Source organism: Molothrus aeneus, chromosome 2 (genome assembly GCF_037042795.1).
Source record: "Molothrus aeneus isolate 106 chromosome 2, BPBGC_Maene_1.0, whole genome shotgun sequence".
Classification (NCBI taxonomy): Eukaryota; Metazoa; Chordata; class Aves; order Passeriformes; family Icteridae; genus Molothrus; species Molothrus aeneus.
In genome coordinates, this window is record NC_089647.1 from 95,833,421 (window position 1) to 95,850,546 (window position 17,126).

The following is a 17,126-nucleotide window of genomic DNA, read 5'->3' on the forward strand; positions in this document are numbered from 1 at the left end:
AATGAAAGCTTAAATGCATTATGATAGAAAAGTGCAGAAAGACCTCACATTTGCTGAACTTAGTTCAGTTTGTGAATTGAAGAGGCCTATAAGATCTAACTGCTCATTCTCAGCAGTTACTCATCTAGCATGTAGATAAACTGAAGTGCTAATGTTTTAAAATTAAAAAAAAACCAAAAACACTCAACAAAACAATACGCAAAAAAAGAGAGAATACAAAGCTTCAGAAGATTTCAGTTTCACTAAGTTAAAACTTTGTTAGATTGATTTCAAAAAGGTGTTTACTATTTCCTAAGTACTACAAATTTATACATATAAAATCTGACTGGAAATTAAGCCTTAACTCCTAGTCTTGCTGAAAGCAGAGGAAATACTTCTACTGACTAAGTCAGGGAGAAACCTTGAAACCGTCTGTTTTCTTAAAGTTTTCTGACAAAAGAGTTCTTCCATATCACGCAAAATTCTTTGTAAGTGAATTTAAAAATTTGCATTCAGTACATACCTAATAGCAGAAAATAAAATATCCTGTGCCTCTGAGTAGGAAGGTGTTTCAGTTTAGGTTTTGTACATATCTAAGAAATAAGAATAATAACTGTATTTTTCTTTGTGTCATTTGAAAAATAGAAATCTGTTCAACAGGTATGCTGCATGCTTGTATTTCTTTATGAAACAGATAAGGAGGAAACTGTAATTGTAGATCTGCATTTGAATTTAAGACATTGCGTGACTGACAATGACTGAGACAAAACAATGAAGCGATAAATTTTCTACATTCACTTACCTATTGAATGAAGTCTTAAAATTGAAATGTATTTTGTAAGGCAAACTGAAAAACAAGGGAAAAACCTCTTTCAGGGACTAAAATGGAATTTCCAGGGGATTTAAGAATTGAGTCAATTTGGATATAGTTTTTCAATAAAAAACTTGGGAAATATTTCATTGTTCTTGTTCTTCAATGGTGTTTGGTTAGTGAAGGATTTAGCTCTGCTAACTGGTACTAGATAAGAACCACTTCAAACAAAAAACATGAAAAGAGGATGGACTTTACAAAATTATTTATGAGATCTCTGTTGGTACACTAAGACAGCAAGGACTGATGCTATCAGTTAATTTTTCTGTTCTTACACTCAATAGAAGAAAGCAAAGATCTCTTCCAGATCCACCACCACTGAGTAGTCTCGTTTAGGAGGATAACAAGCCCAAGAGAAAAAGTCTAGAGAGAGTTCTCAGTGAAGCTACTACAAAGCTCACTGCTTGCTTTCCACTCTCTTTCCATTCATTGATTTTCCTCACAGCCTCGAGTCCTGGACAGGGGTTTCAGTGCCACCCAAAAATCTCAGTATTTGCAACCAGAGCAGAAGCAGTGAGTGCAAGCTGAGCAGGTTTTAATCAGAACTGGTGACTGTGAAATAATTTTCTGTACAAAACCTCTCCATCCCCTTCCCACTGGAAAATTGCTCATTTTTTCTTTTCTCTCTTTCTCCCTCTGCAGCCTCTGATCTTCTTTATTCATACACTCTAGCAAATACACAATTCTATTGCAATGTTTGATATGATAGAGTTTTAGCCAGTTGAGAATTTTCTGCTTTCAAGATTACACCACAATAGTTTCTAAAACACACAAAGGAGACAAACAGTGGTTCTCTATTGCTACTAATAAGCAGTCCACGGGGTTGTGTTATGCCACTGGCAAGCTTCTCACAGTGCAGATATTCTGATTCACTTTAGGTTGACTTGACAGATTATTTTTATTTCATATGCTGGGGTTTTTTGTTTGTTTGTTTGCTTGTTGGTTTTTTGCTTTTACAGATCTGACTTAGACCAGGACATCATCTCTCATGAATATTTCCCCTTAACATCAGATAGCACAGGTATTATGTGTGAGTGAGGTGAGTGGAAAGGACGGAGACAGAGAAGTGGGGACGTTTTCAAGGATATATTTTTCTTCGCTGAGGTATGATATCTATTTTGTCTTTGCACCTACTGATTGCTATCAAACTTCAAATGCTACATCTTTTTTCCTTACCTATAGAATATGCAATTGTGTAATATTAAGATTTATCTCCATTAGAGTTTGGGACAGTCACTTTAATCCTTAGCAAAAGCAAAGCAAGGCATCCCAAAAGGAAACCAGGTGAAAATTCCACACCATGCTTCCTTATCAAATTCTGCAGTAATACATATATCACAGAAAAGCTATTTTAGGTAGAGATTGTTCCATATGCTACAGGGTATTTTATTTTGGACTGTATATTTCTATCACTTATTTCAAGGTAAAATTGGGAAAGATAACATGGACCTATAATATTTCTGTATAGTAGAGGTGGCCTTTGAGTCATGGAAAAATGCATGTATTGTATTTGAATATCTGTATAGAGGCTTTGCCCCAGGAGGTCCCGGTTGTCCTTGATGGGCTGCAGCTGCGATGTCTTTAATTGGGCTGCAGCTGTGACCAATGAAGATAACTGGGATAAAAGGGGGCGGGATGGCCAGTCAGGGAGAGCCTTGGAGGAGCCCTGAGCTGGGAGAGAATAGTGTGCAGCAGAAGGAGTCTGTTCTGTGAAGATCTGCATCCATGAGAATGCACCAAGGAGGTATGGACTTAAGAAGTCTGATAACAACAGTATGGGACTCTAGAAATAGAACAACAACATTTCTGAGTGGTTTTTGTTGTTTTGGTGGTTTCTTAGAGATATAGAAAATTCTATTTGGTTTATTCTGCTTGGTGTGTGCCCCCAAAATGAATCATTACCAAAGCACATAGCAATTTGATGGCTGATAACATATTCAAGGATAATTCCCACTAGAATCAGCACTTTTAAAATTGACTGCTTGATATTACATCTGTGCAGTGTGACAGTATTTAAATAGCAAAAACAATATATACAGTAAGTATATATATACACACACTTAAAAATACAAAAAGGTCTTTTATTTTTATGTGTTATTTTTACATGCTTTAAAAAATCTATTCTCTTAATTGAATTTTTCAGTGCAAAAAATGTTTTGGGATGAAATGAGGAGTATTTATTCCTGAAAACTTGATGCAACGATAAGAAATAAGATTTTTGAAGTTTTATTTAGAACTTCCTTGTGGCTAGTTCTCACTTCTAAATAAGCTATTTAACCCATGGACAAGAGATATGAAGTCCTAACTTATACAAATTTGTCCAGATTACAAGACTTGAAAATTATAATTAGTCTATTTTCAGAAGACATTTCTTATTCACATTTCAGACAAAATGCGGATTTTATTTGAAGAATTTTGCATTTCCAAGGGTTTTTTGCTTAATTTATAATGAACATATATCTCCTAGTGAAAGTGGTTACGTTTTTATCTACAGCCAGGAAGTTTTCCACCATGAACAGAGTTCTATGTGTGCTTCACATAATAAATAACAAGCAAATTGCCTTTGGATAAAGACATGAAAGGAGAAAAGACAGCAAAGCAGCAATAAGTCATTGTTTTCCTCCATGTTTCAATAAACAGGGCTAGTCAGTCCAGGTAATTGATATTAAATTCTATTCATTAAAATGTTAATTAATTCCTAGTTTATTAAGTTGAATCTCTATGGACAGACTATGAGTTGTTATATGTCATACAAACTCCATGCACCTGATTTTAGGCCAGCTTCAGAAGAAGTAGATTGCATAAAAAGCAAAGCTTGTGCAAGCAAAAATAAATATTTATGAGGTTATCAGAAATTAATATTAATAAAATGGTATAAATTTTAGAGCATCAAAATGAACTTAAATAGTCAGAGAACAATTTAGGCTTCCTGCTTCTTCTGCTTAAAAGATTTTATGACTTCATGCATTATTGTCCTTTGTTGCTACAAAAAGTTGCATATAATGTCATTTCCTTCTCACACAGCACAGGGAATATTAGTGCTGGTGGGAAGGGAATACAGAGAGATGTGTGGGATGTAAAACTATCATTGTTGCAGACCCATGAAAAACATCCATGTTTCTCTTAGACAAGAAAGAGACTGTCATTATTGTGGAGTAATCAAACTGATAATTAAAGATCCTTTCATGTTTATATATGAAGAGGAGTAAGTGCTCTAGGAATATTGAATACTAATGTAATATTAATCTTATTGAATATTAAGATTAAATGGGGGGTTTAGAAGCTTGAAAATGATCATTCTTCAGTTAAATTGTTGTAGCCATGGCATGGTACATTAGTAAACACAGAAAACAAATTTTTTATTCTTCTTCTTGTAGGTGAAAAACAAAACAACAATAAACAAACCTGCAACACCATTATCAACTAGTAATTAAATGATGGCAGTACTCCCAAGGGTACACAATTCTTCAAGATACAGGATTTCTGCCAAGAATGTCTTTAGAGGCTTATATAGCTTGATAGGTGTTGTTTGCCAAGCTGATGTGGTCTTTCATTGAACTTGTTTCATTAATTTGATGTATGAGAAATAAATATTTGCTGTGCAATTAACTGGAGATTATTATGGTCTAATGGAACTTCCCTATAGAAACAGATGCTCAGCCCTACACATACATAAAAAGGACATCACATTTGGTAGACAGAATAGAGCTGAGGGGAAAATACTGTTAAAGACATTTAATTGGGGAACAAAATTGATGCCCATGTAATAGTTTTTGCATTTGCTTAACTGAAGTAGCTAAGACAAAAATAACAGTTACCTTGTGTGCAGGTATGATATATGTCAAAGCCATACTGATACAGCCAGCAAAATTAACAAGCTTTTTTATAGAAACCACATGTTTGAAGTATTACACTTATCTTAAATATACAGTATTTTTTAAAACTAATTATGGCACTATATATTATGATAAATGGAAAGAAAAAAAACCTAAAAAATATGGGCTGAAAATCATAGTACTTAATAGCCAAGCCATTTTTTTCTGAATGACATAGCAAAATAAATAGATATATTCACTGTATTACCTAGTGAATACACTGAATTACCTAGTGAATTACCCTTGCAAACCACGGGTAAAAGGAGTTTGACTCTTGCACTAATACTTTTAGCCACTTGTTAGCTGGGGACTTGGTACTTTTGGTGATAGTACAATACAAATCCCATCATTTAAAGGCTATGAAGTTTTAAACTAAAATAAGTAATTAAGTAACTAGATTAAAAAGTTTTAGTTAGTAATTAAGGGGGAGCCCTGGGTAGTAGCTTCTACTAACACTGCATTTCAGAACCAGTACATTTATAAGAAGACTAAGGCAACTTACTCAAAGTGAAAATGCATGAATAAAACTGAGAAAATGTCAAGCAGATTAATGTAATTAATTCAACCTCTAAAATATATAGAAATGTTCAGCCCACATCAAGGTATTTTAGTCATTCATTTAGGACTTATGGTTCACCTTTTAAATTCTCCACACACCATCTTGTATTTTACATTCATCTGGGTATTTATGATCAGTGTGGATAAAGGAGAAGTTGTACATCCAATTCGAGCAAAATAAGGTCAGAACAAAGGTAGCATTGAATTTTCATAAATATTTTCCTTCAATAGTATGGAACACAAACATTTAAACCATAAATCTAAAAATATGCATCTAGATAAAAGTCTATATATAGAAATAGACATAGATATATATGTGTTAAAATTAAAATGTTTTGGAATATCTAATATTTGAAACTTTTCCAAATGTCTCCATCTTTTTTCAGGCCAGGCACCATCATAGGAAGTTCCTTGAGAGTCTTTAGATCCAGCAACATATCATTCTTACCATAGAAAGAAAGCTCAAACATGATAGTATAATGTAGCCAGAAAAGAGATACAAAAGTGCCTAACCTATAATTTTTGAGAATTATTTTTGTCTGAAGACTTCCTTGTTAGTGCTGTAGGGAAAGTTAAAATGCCAAGCTATGTTAAAATATCAACCTTAATAGGTCTAGATCTGAACATCAGAGGTGACATAATTCATAAGGCAATTAGAGGTGCCAGTTTTCCTCCCTCTATTTAAATCTTCTGGTAATCTTGCAGCAAAAGTTAGTTTCCAGTTCTAAGTGCTTACAATCCTTTATTCCTGTTTGGTTTTCAGTCAGGGCCTGCTGCTTTCCTGCTCTGGCATTGTAAACAACATGAATGCCTTGGGATACATGTCCAGAGCTTCCTGGGGAGCAGCTCCTTTCCTGGCATTAGTCTGTTTTATTCTCAGTCCTGAACTGAGGTCATCTGCAGGACTGAGGCTGGCTTTCAGCTACACAGAAAGTGAGAGGTGACAAAAGAGTGAAATCATCCCTCAAAACTAAATATTGAGGTAAGACATCCTCCAGACCTAGAGGTGGATAACAATAAGCCAGCCAGGATTTTATTGTCCCCGGGAATGCCCATTCAGTTTTGTTGATGTTTCTGAAACAAGTTAGGATTACCGCACTATACCTGAGTGCAGGATAAGGTCCAGCAGTGAGCAGGGAAGTTGTTGATTCCTGGGTTAGATCTCTGTGGAGACACAAAAAGCCACGCACACTGATTCACCCTGACATTAAAATAAAGCAGTAATATCTCTGTAGTTTCTGCAGTTCCTCCACAATCAGAATCTTACCCTAAAGTGCCTTGCAGAGCAAACAGCAACCTCACAGGAAAGCTGCATTATGCAAATTATGCAGCAGAGGTACAAGGATGTGCAAATCTTAGGGGGCACCTGTGCCTGAAACTATTCTTGCTAAAAATGAGAAACAGAAGATTAATTTGCTATGGTATTTGCCATGAAATATTAGTTTATAACTGATAACTTAACATCTTCACTGATAAAAGAGCTAATAAATAAAGTAGAGCAGATATTTTACAGGTGTTAAGAAACATAACAATTCCCCTTAAAATAGTATTCTACCACATGACACAATGAAAGCCTTTGTGATATTACTCTTTATGATGAAGTAGCCACAAAACCAATTCTGCCACTTAGGAAAAGAGCCATTCTTCTCCCTGGCCTTTTAAAAGAGCCTGTCCTGCCAACCATAAAAACAATTAGCTTAGTGAATAGATCTGTGAATAGAAAGCTGCCTCATTTAAGGCTCCATGAATGTCGTGGTTTCTTTGGTTAGATGTGTTATTTTTGAGGTTTCCCAGACAGGTCTATTTGCTTTCTGTTTACATTTGTTGCCACTGGGAACTATGTACCTCTCATATCACAACTGCTATCAGTAATAAAATAACAAAGCTGAGGGCAGGCTGCCAGCTAAATAAGGCTGTAACAGGACTCATTAGAAAATTCTAGAGCTGTTTTGGTGATGATCAAGAAGAAAAGGACTATTATCATAATTTAATAAATAATCCTTGACATTATTTATAACTAATGACAATAATATTACAACAAAAAAGGTGATGGACAGAGGGTAAAGGGGTGAACTGAAATTTTGGGAAGTGGACATTTCTTCAGAAGACATCTGTCTGGAAATTTTTTGCCACCTTCTGAGTAGCTCTGGCAAGTCACCCTCATAAAACTCCTTGCACTGAAAAGGAGAAGCTTGTCTTAAGACATGCCAAATTCTGATCAATTGAACCTGCCTTTCTTTGAAAGCCAGATTCTAAAAGCCAGATAGATCTCTAACGATAAATAAGACCACATACCTAACTGTATTTGAAAAATTTGTTAATGCTTTTCCAGTTTTATTACTGCACAGAAAGATGGAAAACATAAAAAGACACTTTAAAACATTAAGCTTACCCTTATTACACTGCACAGAGACATGACACAGACATTTAAAACTCAATTGGCTACTTCTTTCTTCAGCAGTGGGCTCTGGTAATTTCAAAATTTCCCATCACCCTCCATCATGCATAACACACTTTACAATTCCCTCACTTTACTTTCCTTCTACTTCTCCTTTTCTTTTTTCCTTCCCTCTTCTCCCTACCTTTGCTTCCTCTTCTTATCTCCCTCATCTTCTCCTATTTCCTTTACCTTTACCTTCATAGACAAATACACTTTTTAAAGACAAGATCAGAAAAGTAAAGTAGGAATTAATCATGTAGATAAAGTTTTTGCACTTTAATTAAGCTTCCACTTTTGCAGCATACAGGTATCTGCAATGAAGTCAAATTAAAGAATCTCGGGCAACAAACACCTTTTAACGCTACAGAATATGATCATATGGCAGAAAAAATGTTCAAGATTTTGTCATTCAGAAGTCACTAAATTCATCTGTATTCACTATCCCTTTGAACCATGTTTTTTTAATATGAAAATCATAGTGCCTCCTTGACAGTTTAACATACCTCTCATCAAATGATGCTGGGGCTTATACTATTTGACTAGAAATCAATAGTCTCATCCTGAGACTATCTGTAGTGGTTATCATCAAATCTGCTGATAAAGATTTTTAGTCATTTACTTGAAGAAAACTATTATGAACAGTACCTGCAAATTGACTTCTAAATGCATGAAACAAACAGAAATAAAGTTTGGTGAATCACTTGTTATTTATCATTTTATATTTTTGTTAAAAGACCCTTCCACACTGAACAAACAACAGAACTAAATTAGCTTTGTTTTATGTCATCAAGCTTGCAGAAATGCTGACAGATGCTTACCTGACCTCTGGTTATTAGGATCTGACAGGTGGGTTAGATACCATCTGCTGTCATTTAGGAATGTCACCTGAGAGTGATGTCACTGTTGTGTCACGAGGGCCAATGGCTGCTGTTTAAACAACATTTCTGGTTCAGCAAACGGAGGCAGAACAGGAATGAACAAACCCTTCAGCTACTGCCCCTGCTGCAGAAAACTTGGCTCCTAACGTGGCTGGCTAAATTAGTAATTGTTCCTAAAATTCCTCACATTTATTGTGTGAGAAGAATATTTAATTCAAGTTTCAAATACAAAAAATTAACTGTTTAATTTATCACCACAGCAACAAATTAAATACTGTGACTATAAAATAGCAGCTTCTAAGAATTTCCTGTAACTTCCGGAAAGTACCAACCTTTTCCCTTACATTCAGTGATCTGTCTTACAACATGGACATCTACTTTTTTACTATTTCCTCTTGACTGGTATAAGTAAATGGGCATTTATTAAATAGAGTTTAATAATGCAATGTTATTTTAGGAGCTTAAACATTACAATTTAACTGTAATGTTAACATATTTAAACTTCCAACATATAATATGTTATAATTGCTAACTTAACAGTCTCCTCCCAGCCCATTAAAAAAAAAAAAGCCTACATAAAATCAACAAACAAAAAACCCTGAGAAATTTTACATAGCTAAAAGACTCGGTGACAGTGTTGGCGCTGCTGGAGAACTGGCTTTTGTAAAAAGCCAGACTTAGCCTGCTTCTACCTGAACACCTTTACAACTTTGTTCAAGCAGAGGCTACCTATAATCTTCAGATGTCTTAGTAACACTAAAATGGCAACAAACAAGAACACGAAAATGCTTCTCTCTGACATTGTGTAAATAAATGAGAGGTTGCAGTTACTGGTCTGACACCCCTTGGAAATCTACAGAATGAAAATAGAAAAACAATCACCCCTCCCACTTTACAAAGGTAAATTGAGACTCAAAAGTTTAAATGATTCAGTAAAGATTATGTACTAATTTGTGCCTTAGTTATTTACTTATGATGAAAATGTTTCTATATACCCTCCACAGCTAATTATCCACATTTCTACAAAACTAAACTGATTAAATGAACAAGAAAAAAAAGAGATGTTTCAGTAAGTCAAAGTCCCTGGATCTAATTCAATATACATCGTCAATAAAAGAAATTAAACAATGCAATATGCTTATCATAATCTAAATATGGTATAGGTGACAGAACTGTCTGAAAATGTGAATTGAAGTTGCATGTCATTAAAACTAGGTTTGTTTATGTTTTCAAAAATCAGTATAATTTAAAAGCTAATGAAGTAAGAGACCAGAATAAGAGAACTATGTGCAATTCCATTACTTTTCTCACATTTGATAGCTCAAATAGGACATAATAATCATATAAAAAGTACAAAATGCAATTGAAACAGAGAGGAAATATGACAAACAGAAATTAAAAGTAGTCTACATTCATCTTTACCAATCTCCCCAATCATCCTTCACATGATTACCTTACTTTCTATTGAATAGATAACTCTATTATTAAATGCTATTGAAGAGAATTTCAATAATGCTCGAACTTCCTTTTCAAAAGCAGGATTTGAAAACATCAGAAGAATCTTTGCCTTATCTTCTGAAGCATAAAGAAAAAAAACAGATGCTGACAGTGATTTTCTACTTGTGGAAAATGTATGTGTGCTCCTCATAGAACAGAGAGGTATCACAACAGACATGTAAAACTTCATAATTACTTCTTCATTCCAGACTCACCCAGTGTGACTGCCCTCAAAGGTTCAAAAATTGTATCAACTCTGATTCTGGAACTGTCTGCCTACTCTAAAATTAGCCAACATCACATAATAGAGTTTTGGATATTCAGATTTCTGGTGGATGGAAATCCCACTAGACTAGAAGTAGAAAGCATCCATTTTCCTGTGGATTTTTGCTAGCCTTAAACAAACAAACAAACAAAAGAAACAAAAAGAAAAAAAAAACCCTAAGCAACAAAAATTGCCTCACTAAGAGAGCAAATGAAAAATACCAAGTTTTATATCTCCAGTCACTATCAGTGGTTTAACACAGCATTTTCACTGTTTCAGTTTGACAGTGTAACACATGAAACAATTGCTGTGTAATGTAACAACCAACTACTCTGCAGTTCAATCTCGTGTGTGTATAAGAATTTGAATTACCACTCTTGCTATCCCATCTGTTTCTCTGATTGCTGCTGGCTTCTCCACAGGGATAGAAAACAGTCATTTAGTTGCCTCACTGTTAACACCTGTGATTGCTGCTGGCTGAGAACAAATATGTTGGGCTGCTGAAAAAGCCATACTAGCTTTAAGGTCCTTACTCTTAGATGATCCTTAATTGCTGGATGAAGGTAAAAGGTGGCCAGCACTGTAACCTAGATAAAGGTATTAAAGTAAGAGACAAAGCCAGGCTGGGGATTGGAACTAGTTGATCTCTAAGGTCCCTCCCAACCTTAACCATTTTTTGATTCTATAATATATGGCTCTGTATATCACTCTGCCAATATAAAAAATATCGCTAGGAATCAGAGCCTTTATTCTCATACAGTAAAGCAATCCTTATCAGGTGATTTCATTTGTGCATCTGTAAAGAACATTAACAACTTTTACAGGAAAAAGTCTTTTTTCTGTCTGGCAGCTGTAGACTGGGGACCACTGCTCTAAAGGTACATAAATGCATTAGGGTTTTTACATATATCTTTAGGATGATCTCTTCCTCTTTTTGAAAATTTAACATTTCCATCCTCCATCTCCCCCCTTTGCACTCTTTATTTCCATGCATGAAATATACTTTTTGTAGAGATAGAAGCCCATGGCTTGATATACAAGTGGTAGAATATCTAAATATTGGTATAATGTGAGTGGACTTTGAAGGGCACAAACACAGGGCTTTCTAAGAGTGGTTGTCTTGTTATGTATTCATCCATCAACACTGACATAAGCACCAGAAAAACTATCAATACTTCAAGGAACAGAGTTATATTTTAGACTTATATCCTGCACCTCAAGTAATTTTTGAAGTTAATGGCAATTACAAAAAAAAATTAAAACTTTTAGGGAATGCTAGGTAATGAAATGGCTTTCAATTGAAAGGGGAAAATTATTATATTCTGTTAAAGGAATTGCTCCAAAGAGAGTTAATATGTCTCAAGGTGAAACCGATAAACAGAAAGATCTCGTAGTATTTTTATTCTTCCTGCCAACAGATGAAGAACACGTACATTAGGCTTGATAAGTGTGTTGCTTACTTTTGATATGAGAAAGCACCTGTTGACTTGGCAGTGAACAGAGCTACTTCTGAAAGGCTTCGTCTTTTCTGTTTCAAAGTTTCAAAGGACAGTTCTGATAAAAATGTCTTTTGTATTCATGTAAGGATTGACTTATACCTCACTTAGTCTTTTCTCTGACCAGCGGGACTGTGAAGCATAAGAGTATCTGCTCCAGAGTTTTCACTGTGGTGGCAGCATTCATGAGACTGAGAGACTGTTAAAAGGACTGTCACAGTAAACTTTCTGCAATTTAAAAGGGTAAATTACGCTTCTAGATCTGGGGATCTCCATTTTAAATGCAGATGAGACCCAAGGGGAAAAAAGATGGAGAAAAAACAACAAAGGAAGGGTGTTTTGACTCTATAATAGCTTGATTTGTACTGTGTTCTGAAGCTTTGTGAAATGCAAAATTTCACCTTGGTAAGCTGAGGAGAGACTGTAGCTTTCATTTCTTAAGCAAGTGCTGTACAACATCAGGAAAAAACATGTTCATCACAGATTTTTTGAAGCAGTTCAGAGCTGACCACGCACATTGAGGATACTCTGAACGCATATCAAGGACTGGATCTCTACATACAGTCTTAGAGGATCATATTTGATTAGTGAAACTATGGAATTATGAGTTTCAGGTATCTCCAGGATCAGAATGTTGAACCACTATGCTAGTTTCAGTAGAAATATTTTGATTCATGCAGCCTGGTAGAATTTAGTGCCACTAGCCAGGTTGAGTGATTTGTTGGATTTAACAACTGTTTTGGATCTCTCTGTGCTGAATTCAAGAAAAGAACCCCCAGGAAGACTAAATCATCTTGATATATTGTGGACTCCTACGAGCTGGGCAGCTGAAGTGTCTCATAGACTCCCTTACACACAGTGGCAGCATCTCCATTGACTGTGGTGGCTGCTCAAATACCCCCTACACGCACAGCCAAATGAAGGTGTTTAGTCTAAGCTTGTTCCATGCCTACTCAGAGAATATGGAAGAAGCCTCCAGAAAGTGGAAGCGTGCTTCATCTAGAGGGAAAAGCATGCAGATGTGTCTACAGAGAGAAATGAATTGGTGACAGGTTCTTCATAGGTCTGTGTGGAAAGTATCATATTCCTTATGTCCAGCTATTCTGATTAAACTAGCAGCTAAGATTCCACCCAGTAATGTTCATTAACAGTCAGTTTTCTTATTTGGATAACATTTCTTTTTAAAATTCAATCAAGGTATTTTCTTCTGATGATCTTTGTTTAAACAGTAACTACTTTTTAATTTATCAGTAACACATAACACTCCTGGGGTGGCTGACTTCACAAGCAACTTACTCTAATTTCCACGCTGCAGATCCACTATTCACATGCACTACTGGCATCTCTATCCATACCTGCTCCTCACAGAATGGTCTGGGCTGGAAGGGACCTTAAGTTCATCCAGTTCCAACCCCCTGTCCTAGACAGTGACACCGTTCACTAGTACAGGCTGCTCAGAGCTCTCTCCAATTCAGCCATAAACACTTCCAGGGATGGAGCAACTTACTGAAGGGAACACTGCATAAATTTGGTTTGCAGATTGCAAATGAATATGGGTAATTTTAATTCACAGTGGTTAGTAAAGAGATGTATACACATGGTAAATAGCCTGGTGTTCATGGCATACCCTCTCTGGGCTATAAAAATTAGAAGCTGCTAAATAATTAAAATAAGCTTGTAAATTGGGTCAAATAAGACTACATACTCTTCCATATTCCATCTGTGTTTTCATCCATTTCCTTTCCCAGTTTGAATGTAGGGGACCATTAGAGTATTTGCTTTTCCCTTCTGAGTTTCATTTATACTCCTGTATTTTCCTGTTTTCCATTGAAAAGGATTGTGCAGTGACTTCAACTTACTAGGACAGAAAATGGGTTGTTATGGAGGCACCCAGCAGGAGCTTACATCCTCATCTTTAACTGGGAAACCTGAAGGTTTGCTCTGAAGTTTTCAAGAACAGTCCCTGATCATAAAGCAGCTTTTAAGTTAGGTAGGTTCTCTCAGTCTCTGCTATTGCTGCAACTGTCTCTCACCTTGTACACCTGAGTAGAAAACACAGAGAAATCCTGAGGCCATACACACTCAGCAGCAGCAAATCACATCCTCAATCATCAGACAGTGCTGGATCCACATAACCTGTGTCATTTTTGCCTCATCTTTCTCAAATGTCTCCGGCCTCACCAGAGCTGATATTCCAGAGGTCTTCTGTTTTTCACCATTAGGAAGATTTTATTGTGTTTGCCTGCTTTGTTGGGCTCTATAAAGAATAAACAACAAACTGAATGCAAGTTTGCTATTTCTTTAACATATGCTAAGGAGATGCCTATTTTAAGTTGTTCTATATTGTAAAGTAGCTGTTTTGGGGTAGTTGTCAAACTATAAGGCAGTTTTATTTCATAAAGCCACATTCACCTCCACTTTTAAAGACTTCATAAAATGCTTGATTACTTCTCACAGAAAAATACCTCCAAATGAGGATTGGTAAAGGATATTACTATCTGAGACAGAGTCATTCCTCATGTCTTGTTATCCTTCTTCACTGCATCAGTTGGAAATTAGCACAGCATTTATTTTCTCATCTCTTGGTGATACTGTTATCAAAACAAGTTATGTATGTGTTTTTCATTTAGCCACTACATAACTGTGCCACTCCTCCAGACTGCAACCACAGAGCAGTGAGGCAGTCACCCAGTTACATCCTCAACTATCACATAAGTCTTAGCATAGTGGAAAATAATGCTGAAAATAGAGGGGCTACAGTCTATTCATCACATACATCTATGTTTTTCTCCAGTCTTGTGGAAGAACAATAATCAGGTGGAATTAAGGCCTTTTTAATATGTATTGACATTTTTATGAGTCTATATCTAATCCTTTTAGCAGAAAATTAAAACTATACTTTTCAGGTAATCCGACTCAAATTTCTAAATTTCCTAGAATTATAGTTGAAGCCAGAATAAGAAACCACACAAGGACATGACATAAAATCTAAATGTGATTGTCTTTATATGTTAGCATATCTTTTATATCATCATAGACCCAATTCTTATTTTCATCATTGTGAGATGGCACTGATCCTTAGGTATCTCAAAGTTATGCATTTATTTTTTAAAATTATAATCTCATTGCCCCATTCCTAACATGTTGGAAGTTTCAAATCTTAAAATCTTGTCTGTCAGACATTTAATGCACAGGGAAAATATAAAATATTTAAAGATTAATATCACTTCTGTGCTAGAGAGTAAAAGTACTTTTATTCAAGGGCATTTTAATAGTTCCTCTTCTATACCATAAAAGAGCTTTTTTATATTTCATCTTATTTAAACTCTTCTTTATTTCAGATCTGTCATCATATTTTCTCAGCCACAAGTTTCACTTGCATGGTAAAGTACAAAAGTGATCTGATTTCTCTTCCTGACAGTGCTTATGCCACATGCTTATCACTCCTACGGCACACAGCTTCTTCTCAAACATCTTTAATGAATAGAAAAAGAGTCAAGCACAAGCTTGTCTGTAAGTATGAACACAGATCCTGGTGAGCCAAACCTTAAGGCTATGGCAGAATTTCAGCTCATTAGTAATTTTCTCTAGTATTTTAGAAAGATATTACCTACTTTTTGCCTTGTATACCAGTAACACAGAAACTTCAAGCAATTAAAATAGAAATTTTTAATTGTTTAGGTAGTCACAACTGTAGTTAAGCCTTTCTGTTTTCTGAATATTCAGCCAATAAACCAATGTTTATTTATAGCCTGCAATTCTACTCAGTAGTATAGTTCAACACTATTGCAGTTATATATTAAGACCATGTTAAACTTTATCACGACCAAATTAATTGAATCAAGATACTAAGATAAACAATGAAGCAACTTCATTGCTATATCAATAATTAAATTAATTTTCAGGAAAACAAAACAAAAAAAAAATCCACCCCGCTTGTTCTGATACTGAATAGCTGCTTAAATGCACATGTGCACATGAATCCCAGGCTGGCTTCATTAATTTATTTATGCTTGTCTTTTATCAGTTTTCTCTTCTTTCCTATTCAAGTCAGTATCTTAAAGGGCTTTTGTCACTGTTTTTCACAACATTATAGATAAAAGTAGAGTGTTATCTGAGGAGTTACAGTCTAATAACAGGAAATTTGCTGGTTTGCACTTCCTTTTGTTTCTCTATTTAACCTGGTTAGTTTCAGATATGATGAATTAAAAGTATATCCAATTAGATATTCTTATATTCAAATGTTGGTAAAAATAATTAAATACATGTGTTTATCTGCTGATAACAAAATGAGATAACACAATTAGTTGGTGTTTTTTTTTCCTCCTGGGATGTACCTTTGAATAAATGTAAATTGAAAGAATGTAATTCTTTAAGACATAAGCGCAAATTATTATTAGAGTATACAATCAGTGATAGAAAATCAGTTTAACAAAACAACTCTGAAAGTTACCACTGAGGAGACATCCTTACACAGCATCTACTGGAAAGCTGGAGGGTTTGATTGTAGCCTTAATTTTATTTAAGGAATGTGTGATATTCCCGTAGGACATAAGAAAGCAGTGACTCTGAAAAGATACATTCCAAATAGAAAATCAGTTGACAGGGAATTCCCAGTAGGACTCTGTGGAGGAATACTGTTGTATCTGTAAACAAGATGGAGGGACAAAAAATTAGAAATTCAGTTCTCAACCCTGAATAAAGGGGTTTTAAAGGAGTCCAGCTTTAAATCACAACAGTTGCAAGAAATTTTGGATTTTTTTTTTGAAAAATTGTATCAGAAAATTATCCTATATAATGTATAAGTATCACCTTAAAAAAGGGGGTGTGGGTATTAAAGGGCTATAGAGGAGATGCAAAGCTATTTCAGTGATAAGCAGCTGAGACAGAGCTCAGAATACAAATTAAGGCACATCCATTCGTGGTGACAGTGATTAGTCATTGCAGTAGCTGACCACTCAGCGTGTTGACTCTATCTCTCAAAGCCTTCAGATCAAAACTGGATATTCCCACAGAAATTATCTCTTAGCCAAACTCAAACATTTGTATCTGTAGGCAGAAAGGCTGGGTAACAAGTTTTAACTAAGCTGAGGAGTAACGTTTTTGGATGAAATTTAATAGTCTATATATAGAAGATGCTACAAGGACATTAGCTGACCCTGTAAATCCAGAAGGTACATATTAGGAGGTTAAATACATTGCCCTCTTTGCCACCATATAGTTCTAGGCAGCCAATGTTCACATGTCCTGGACTGCAGAATGATAAT

The 17,126-nt window shown here is 35.3% G+C and overlaps 1 protein-coding gene across 1 annotated transcript in view; it reads right to left on the bottom strand.

Annotated features, from left to right (window-relative positions):
• Positions 1–537: 537 nt before the first annotated feature.
• PNPLA4 (patatin like phospholipase domain containing 4) overlaps positions 538–17,126 on the bottom strand; it is a 50,395-nt gene continuing 33,806 nt past the window's right edge. Inside the window, exons 9-11 of the mRNA XM_066571620.1 lie at positions 6,388–6,447; positions 782–826; positions 538–572 (exon numbers count right to left, since the gene is read on the bottom strand). Of these exons, the coding sequence (XP_066427717.1) occupies positions 797–826; positions 6,388–6,447 (90 nt within the window). The 3' untranslated portion in view covers positions 538–572; positions 782–796. The remainder of the gene's footprint in view (positions 573–781; positions 827–6,387; positions 6,448–17,126) is intronic.